This window comes from Neovison vison, chromosome 13 (assembly GCF_020171115.1).
Source record: "Neovison vison isolate M4711 chromosome 13, ASM_NN_V1, whole genome shotgun sequence".
NCBI classification, from domain to species: Eukaryota; Metazoa; Chordata; class Mammalia; order Carnivora; family Mustelidae; genus Neogale; species Neogale vison.
In genome coordinates, this window is record NC_058103.1 from 40,738,815 (window position 1) to 40,747,746 (window position 8,932).

At 49.2% G+C, this 8,932-nt stretch overlaps 1 protein-coding gene across 1 annotated transcript; it reads left to right on the forward strand.

Annotated features, from left to right (window-relative positions):
• Window positions 1–6,475: 6,475 nt before the first annotated feature.
• Window positions 6,476–8,598, forward strand: GPR135 (G protein-coupled receptor 135). The gene has a single exon (XM_044230573.1). It carries the CDS (start codon window positions 6,476–6,478, stop codon window positions 7,967–7,969), a length of 1,494 nt encoding a protein of 497 aa, XP_044086508.1. The 3' UTR covers window positions 7,970–8,598.
• The last annotated feature ends 334 nt before the right edge of the window (window positions 8,599–8,932 follow it).

Here is an 8,932-nt window from a genome sequence, read left to right on the forward strand (position 1 = left end):
CATGAGATCGAGCCCTGAGTCAGGCTCAGTGTGGAGTCCGCTTGAGATTCTTTCTCCTGCTCTGCTCTTCACTGCCCCCCTGCTCTCTCTTGCGCTCTCGTTCCCTAAAAGAAATAAGTGAAATCTTTGAAAATAAATAAACAATGTAAAACTTGATCATTTTTCAGTCACTAAAAATGAGGTATTAAAAAGTTATTCAATATGTGCTGCTCTCAATAGACAGCAGATTCCTGTGAAGTATTTGTTTTTCTGAGCGTATGGAAACTGAAGTAATTAATATTAACTGATTTTGTCATCCAGTTATTAAGTGTGTGATTGAATTACCAGATCAAAATGAAAGATTTTTAGCTTTATAATTTTATAGCTAATGTTCTTGATTTCCCTATTATATAAAAATTAATGTTTTCCATTCATTCTCTATAAAATTCTATGGTAAAGAAATCACTTATCTTAAAAAAGAAATGACACTATCACTAGCTTAATATCACAAGAGATTTTCTACATGTCAGTGAGATTTGTTGTACTTTTCTTTTAAAATGAAAATAGATGGGAGCCTGGATGTCTCAGTTAAGTGTCAGCCTTTGCTTTAGGTCATGATCCCAGGGTCCTGGGATTGAACCCCCGCATGGGGCTCCCTGCTCCGGGTGCAGGGGGGGGTGTGTGTGTGTGTGTCTGATTCTCCTTCTTGCACTCCTCCTGCTTGTGTACTCTCTCTCTAATAAATAAATAAAATATTTTAAAATAAATAAAATGAAAATTGAACTATTATTTGTTCTCCAAATTTCACAAGTCATATTAACTTATCTACATTAAAAAGTAGGCATTGCCTGTATCTTTCTAAATTCTAATCCATACCAGAGCCAAACCCTTGTGGTAATATTCATCCCTTCTATACTTCACCGCTTCTCCTGGAGTCAACACTAGGGAAATTAATCCCTCCACCCCCCCCCACACACACACCCCTCCATGTGTCTAACCAGTCACAAAGCCCTGCTGAGTAGATGTTCTAAATATTGCTCACAACTATCCCTTCCCATCCTTGGTAAGGGTCTTGCTTCATTAATTAAGCTCCTTCAAGCCAACCACCTTTCCCTCACTGATCTCTTAGCTCTAGGTTCTCAAACGTGTTCATCATAAACAAAATGACACAAACATCCTTTGTCTGCCTTCCCTCTCTAGCTTGCTGTGACCCCTGTTTTCTTCCCTCTGGAGTCAAACTTCTACATTCTTGACTCTGCTCATTGGGTACATTTTCTTATCTTCCATTTGTTATTTGACTATTGTCGTTTGGTTTCTACCTCATTATTCGTTGGAAATCATGCTTGACCTACCTGCCAGATCTAACAGTCCCCGAGGGCTTATGTAATCTGTGGGGTTCTACTGCAGACTCCTGGCAGGCAAGTGTGGTCCATGTTAGAGCAAGTACATTTGTGCCCTTGGTGCTGGGTCAGCCACAGAGACACTCACCGGAGCTCTCAAGGTCACGAGGTTGGTACCCAGTCCCCATGAGTACCCATCAGGGCTGCAATTATGTGGGCCCAGGGCCATCTCTTCTTCACCATGAAGCTGCAATGAGTTTTGCTCCAAGTCCTCTAGACCCCATAAGACTTGGGGCACCTTTCTCTTCAATTCCTAAAACCCACAAATTCCATACCATCCCTCTTTAGGATACTGCTTCTCATACATGTGGGTATGAATTACCTGAGCTCTTAAACTACACGTTCTCATTTATTAGGTATGGGGTGGGGGCAGTTCCAGCAAGCTCCTGGGTGACGCCGATGCTATGCCTACGACTGCATTTAGGAGCAAAACTTGATAACTGATCAATTTTAGTTACCCATTTGGGACCAGGCTTTACAATTGAGTCTTCTTTTTGCTCTAAAACATATAAGGAAGTTGTGAGCTCTCCACCGAGAGGTGACCTAATGGTCACAGCAACTTTCCTGAGAAGAGGCTGAGAAAATTACCTTACTTTGAAAACCAAAACAAAATAAAAACCAAAAACACAAGACCGCTGACTCCTCAATTGGCCAAGGTGCCTCATTAAATATGTAGCTCACCTGCCTGGCTTTTCTCCTTTGACCTGCTTCTTAGTTTTTTCTACTCCCTTGCATTCCACCCATGGTTCTTCTCTTTCTGCACTCAACACCCTGTCCCTACTCATCACATCCATGCCCATGCTTTTCTTTCTTGGAGTGAGAGGCTGACAACTTCCAAATCCCTAAATCCTGAGGGTCAGAGCCATACTGCAGGCCCAGTACTTGGTGGGCAAGTCAAACTCTAGCGCCCCTAGAATGTGCCCTTCCTCCTGTATTCTCTAACCTGATGAATGGTGCCCCCTTCCCACGAGCCGTGAACTTGCGATTTATCCTTCTTGTTCATGCCCTTTTGTCCTGTCTGTTGAAGCTTCAGATGAAGATGTCTGTGGATTTGGCTGGTGTCATTCCTTACTCCTTCCTTTATCAACAACACTCACCTTTCCTTGTGGAAAACTCTCTCCATCCTCTGCACGCAGCCTTGCTGGAACTGCCAGACTCTCTCCCTGGACCTGGGATCTTGAGAGAAATGATATAAGGTCTGAAAATGGCTGACAGGGACTTACTCCAATAGTGCTTTAAAGAGATTGCCCTCCATTCGTTTCTGCATCTCTACCTGCTATTTTTGCCCTGATTTCTCTTGTTCTTGGGGCTAGCTGTTAGGTTATTCTTTTGTAATCTGAATTCCCCCTATCCCTCCAATGAATTCCCCCCCCTTTTTTTTTAAAGTGAGACCGTGCCTGTGCATATTGTTTATATCAAGAAACCCTAATTCATATACTACTTCCTGAAAATCTCTTCTCCTTCTTCACTATGTCTTAATTCAAACTCTTCTCATTTCTTATCTGGGCTAACTGGTCTCCTGGTTGCCAGGTTCTCCTTCTACAGTCACTCAAAAATAGGCTTTGTGTATCTAGCAGTCTTCCAAAATGCTAAGTGTTCAGGATCTAATAACATGCCAGGCAGTCAAAGTTCTAGTCTTCACAAAGCCTACAGTCTACAGTGGGAGACAAGTAATGATTCATCACAAAAATATAGTTCTCGACAGTGCTGATGTGCTACGAGCCAAGAAAGGCTACCTCTGGGAGACTAACATTCATGTGGAGACAAGGATGCAAGGGAATGGGGGAAGGTGAAGGAATGGAGCTCTCTGGGTAGAGGGGATAGTGAGTGCAAATGCCCTATGCCCTATGCCCTATGATGGGAGGTTAAAAAAACTCACAAAAGGCCAGTGTGACTAGAGTGGAGCAGAAAGAAGGAACCGTGGCCCCAGATGAGACCAGAAAGGAAGCAGTCAGGTCATGCAGTGCCTTGTAGGAAATACTAAGAATTGGGAACCTTATCCTAAATTAAAAGGAGAAAGTCATTAGAAGGTTTTAAATCAGTGAGTGGCATGATCAAATATATTTTGCTTAGAAAGGCGTGCTGCCTACAGTGTAGAGTAGGGACTGGATGTGGGATACCAGTTCCAAGTGGCAGCAGTAGTTCAAAGAAGAGAGAATGAAAGCTGAAATTTAGGTGGGGGATGAAGTGATGAAAGAAATGAATGGGGGCGCCTGGGTGGCTCAGTGGGTTAAAGCCTCTGCCTTCAGCTCAGCTCATGATCTCAGGGTCCTGGGGAGCCCTGCATCGGGCTCTCTGCTCAGTGGGGAGCCTGCTTCCTCCTCTCTCTCTCTGCCTGCCTCTCTGCCTACTTGTGATCTCTCTCTCTGTCAAATAGATAAATAAAATCTTTTTTTAAAAAAGGAATGAATGGATACAAAGACATTTAACAAGTCAAACCCCTAAATCTTGGTGATAAATTGGACATTGGCTGGTTTGGTGTCGAGGAAAAGGAATTAATCTAGAAAGAAGCCTAAGTTTTCTAGATGGAAGATAATGCCATCTTCTGAGATACAAAAGGTTGAGGACCAAGCATTTTTAGGAAAAGTGGATCACCAGTTCCATTTCAGTCATGTTGAGTTTGAGGTGTTTTTGCACCTTCAGGGGAGATACCAAGTAACAAGCAATAGGGCTTGAGGCTAGAGATGTAGTATGAAGTTAGGGATATATGGTTTTCAAAGCTCTGGGTGTGGGTGAGATGAGGGAGGAAGCTCAGAGCTGCCAAGAACTATAGTAGAGGGCTCTAGTATTTAGCAGCAGATGATGGGGGTGAACAGGCTGGGGACACTGAGGCAAACATGGCAGGCAGAAAACTGGGAGAGCGGGAGGTCACTCTTTTCTTTCTGAGCCATACCTGATGACGGCCTTCCCATGCTTCAACTCCTTCAACGACTGGTGCCTTTACCACATCTGTCCCTAATGTAGTTCAACCTCTGTGAACATGGCCTGTGAGGCCTTCATAAGAGTGTCCCAGTCAAGTTTTATTATTTATCATTTATTTCTCTCTTCACTCCCTAACTTCACTCACCAGTACCCAAGAGTCAAGGACTTAGGCACTGACCTGCAGACTTTGCACAGGAATCCAATGTCCTTCCCTGTCTTCTCTTTTTGGAGAATCCAATGTCACCACTGGTGGGAAGTCTTCATCAGCTACCCTAAGAAGGATCTGTCACCTCTATAGAATTTCATTAAGTTTTTAAACAGCACTTATGATAACTACAAACCTAAAATTGTAAGCTAAATTTATTTGCTAAATAAATTCATCTATTATATATGTTTGTCTTAATTCAGTGGTTCTCAGTGGAGGTCATCCTGCCTTCCTCCAGGGACGTTTTTAGTTGTCACTACTGGCATGTCGTGGGTAGAGGCTAGAGATGCTGCCAAACATCCTAGCACACACTCCTATAATGCATTAATGTACCACCTTCAATATACTGCATATTTCCAGCAAGCTATTTTTCCTGACTGAAATAAGCATTCAAAGCACTACTATCAGTGATTCTAAGATGGGCAAGTGTGCCTGTCATTCTTTAGAGTCCTGTTTCTCAAACTGTGTGTGTCTCAGAAGCACTTGCAGGGCGTCTGGCTGGACCCCACTCCCAGAATTCAGATTTGATAGATTTGGGGCAGGGCCTGAGAATCTGCATTTCTACCAAGATCCCACATAATGCTAATGCTGCTGGTGTAGGGTCCACACTTGGCAAACCATGGTTTTAGAGAAACCTAGGGGTTTATCACATTTTCCCCTATTAGCGGCTGTGCTCAGAAGCTTGAGATGCAGCTTCCCTGGGCAGGTGGGAGCTCCCTGTCCCGGAATCTCCCAGCCAGCTACCTGCAGTGGTACCCTGGCTGGTACCACTTTAGACTTAAAGCACACCCCCTTCCATGGGTTGCCTGCGTGGCTCAGTGGGTTAAGCCTCTGCCTTAGGCTCATGTCATGATCCTGGGATGAGCCCCACATTCAGCCCTCTGCTCAGCAGGGAGCCTGCGTCCCATTCTGCCTCTCTCCCCCTGCCTCTCTGCCTACTTGTGCTCTCGGTCAAATAAATAAATAAAATCTTTAAAACACACACACACACACTACATTCCAGAGAACTGAGGAAGGATGCCAGGAAGGCAAGAAACCAATTGCTCTCTATCCCCCATCCCCATCATGTGTGAGCCTGTTGTGGTCCTGAGGTCTAGGCCCTTGAAAACAGGACGATATGTAGCCTCCAAATCCATATCCTCAGAGCCCCTATATCAGAATTACCTTTGGGGTTTAGATTCATGGGCCCATCCTAAACCTGGGAGTCAGCCAGTGAATGTGCATTTTAAAAAGCTCATACTTTCGTGGTTCTCAAAGTGAGGTCCTCCGAGCAGCAATATCATCACTACCTACGAACCCGTTAGAAATGCAAATTCTGGGAGAGGACCCCAGATCTACCCAAACTGAAACTCCAGTGAGGCCCCGTCACTTGTGTTTTAAGAAGCCCTCTACCTGATTCTGCTGCGTGCTCAAGTATGAGAACACCTGCTTCATATTACTCTGCCCCTAAAAGTTGAACTCTCCGGATTTGGACTGCTTTTCTCTTCAGCGGCGGGATCCCTTTCCCACCTGCCAGTGCCAGACACGTCAACAGGAAGCACAACAAAGGCCTCCCCGTAGGACATATGCGTCCAACAAGACGGCTTGAGAGTGAACCCTTGTTGGTTTTGGCCATTTCTCTGACGGCCGGTCCCGCTTTTCGGGGAGGGCCCCGAGGGGGTCGACCCAGCCCCCTCGAAAGCCCAGACCCCCAGGCCGGATAACCTCGGGGAGAGGTGGTGCGGGCCGGCTTTTCCGAGGGGGCCGGGTGGGCGGCGTCCCGCCCCGCGCTCCTGCGTAAACACGGTTCCCTCGGCAACGCGTGGAACCCACGTCAAAGGCTCCGCCGGGTCCGGGGCGACCGCCACCCCTCCCGCCGAGCCCGACTGCCGGCACAGGCCTCTGGCCCGCGCCCGAGCCAACCCTCCTCCGGCTCGCGGCCGCCTCCCCCCGTGCGGGATGAACACAGCCGCGGCCGCCTCGGGGCCCCATGGAGGAGCAGCCGCCGCCGCCGGTCCGCCCGCCAGCGAGAATGGCCTTGTGGGGCAGCCCGCACCCCGGAGCCCCCTCCGCGGCCGCCGCCCCTGGCGGGACTTCCTCCTCCGGGACGGCGGCGGCCGTGCTCTCCTTCGGCACCGTGGCGAGCGCGGCGGCCGCGGCGCTGGGGAACCAGAGCGACGGGAGCGGGGGCGACGGCACTGGCGCCTCGGCTGGCGGCGGCCTGGGCGGGCCCCGGGTGGCGGGGGCGGCGGGGAGGCCGCTGCTGTCGCACGGGGCGGCGGTGGCGGCCCAGGCGCTCGTGCTGCTGCTCATCTTCCTGCTGTCTAGCTTGGGCAACTGCGCGGTGATGGGGGTGATCGTGAAGCACCGGCAGCTCCGCACCGTCACCAACGCCTTTATCCTGTCCCTATCCCTGTCGGATCTGCTCACGGCGCTGCTCTGCCTGCCCGCCGCCTTCCTGGACCTCTTCACGCCGCCGGGGGGCTCGGCCCCTGTCGCCCCCGCCGCCCCCGCCGCCGCCGCCGCAGCGGGGCCCTGGCGCGGCTTCTGCGCCGCCAGCCGCTTCTTCAGCTCGTGCTTCGGCATCGTGTCCACGCTCAGCGTGGCCCTCATCTCGCTGGACCGCTACTGCGCCATCGTGCGGCCGCCGCGGGAGAAGATCGGCCGCCGCCGCGCGCTGCAGCTGCTGGCGGGCGCCTGGCTGGCGGCGCTGGGCTTCTCCCTGCCCTGGGAGCTGCTCCGCGCGCCCCGGGAGCCCCCCGCAGCGCAGAGCTTCCACGGCTGCCTGTACCGGACATCCCCGGACCCCGCGCAGCTGGGCGCGGCCTACAGCGTGGGACTGGTGGTGGCCTGCTACCTGCTGCCTTTCCTGCTCATGTGCTTCTGCCACTACCACATCTGCAAGACCGTGCGCCTGTCCGACGTGCGCGTGCGGCCCCTGACCACGTACGCGCGCGTGCTGCGCTTCTTCAGCGAGGTGCGCACGGCCACCACCGTGCTGGTCATGATCGTCTTCGTCATCTGCTGCTGGGGCCCCTACTGCTTCCTGGTGCTGTTGGCCGCGGCCCGGCACGCCCAGGCCGCGCAGGCACCCTCGCTCCTCAACGTGGTGGCGGTCTGGCTGACCTGGGCCAACGGGGCCATCAACCCCGTCATCTATGCCATTCGCAACCCCAACATTTCGATGCTCCTGGGACGCAGCCGGGAAGAGGGCTACCGGACTAGGAATGTGGACGCTTTCCTGCCCAGCCAGGGCCCGGGTCTGCAGGCCAGAAGCCGCAATCGCCTTCGAAACCGCTGCACCAACCGGCTGGGAGCCTGCGGCAGGATGTCCTCTTCCAACCAGGCCAGCAGGATGGGAGGGGATGTGGCCATGTGGGCTCGAAAAAATCCAGTTGTGCTTTTTTGCAGGGAGGGGCCCCCAGGGCCCGTGACAGCAGGGGTCAAACAACCTAAATCTGAAGCCGGGGACACCAGCCTCTAAGAAGGGTTAGGATGCACAGCTTGTGAAGGCGAAATTTCACCTGCTCCGTTTAATGCTGCAGGATTCCGGGGAGAATCGTGTTATTTCACAAACCCAAACATTTAAAAAAGAGACAGAGGGGGAGGCTTACCACTTTCCCCAAACGACGTACAAGACAATGTGCCCTTCTTCAAAAGTGCCAAATGTAAAATGCAAAAATTAAAACAATATCAAACCACACAACCAAGCATTGTGAACTGTTAAGTGCCAAAAATGACAAAAATAGAATTCACAATTACTGATAAGCTCATGTTACAGGAATCACACTGTGAAACGAACAAACAAAAATCACTGAATGGAACCAGGATTTGTTCAAATACATAGTTTCAGGAAAGAATAGGAGACCTTCAGAATTACTTGAAACCCCTCCAAATCACCAGCATCCAACAAAAGTGGAGATTGTTAGAACTCACACCTTTGACGCAGGGTTTGGGTGCTCCTGTTAGAAACAAAAAATCCTTATCTTTACACACTTTGGTGCACCTTCTCTCACTCCATGTCCCTATAATCTTTGTGGGAAACTATATTCATATCCCATTTTAAACCATTCAAGGATTTTTAAATTGTGTCTTATTACCAAAAAATCAACCATCTGAAGGGCCAAGAGAAGTATAAACATAGGGAAATGTGGCTGTTTGAAAACATATTCCAAGATTATACTTTAAAAATTAATGTCCCTCAATCTACCCACCAAATTATCTGCCTTGGGAAGCTTTAAAGCTTTACCTTTACCCTCATATGCTACTTTTCTTTCTATTCATTTTGGGGATGCTGTTTTCAGAGTACTTTCATATTAAAAAAATTAACTTTCATAGTTGAACATCTAGTCTTTTGAGATAAATTTGATTTTTAAATGCAACCAAAAATGTAATTTGAAGTCAAGTTGATTGAGTCAGGTGAGTAATGCCACTTTTTTTTTAAATG

Bases quoted from the DNA above. Each gene is read 5' to 3' on its own strand.
- GPR135 (XM_044230573.1), top strand. From the start codon at position 6,476: ATGGAGGAGCAGCCGCCGCCGCCGGTCCGCCCGCCAGCGAGAATGGCC.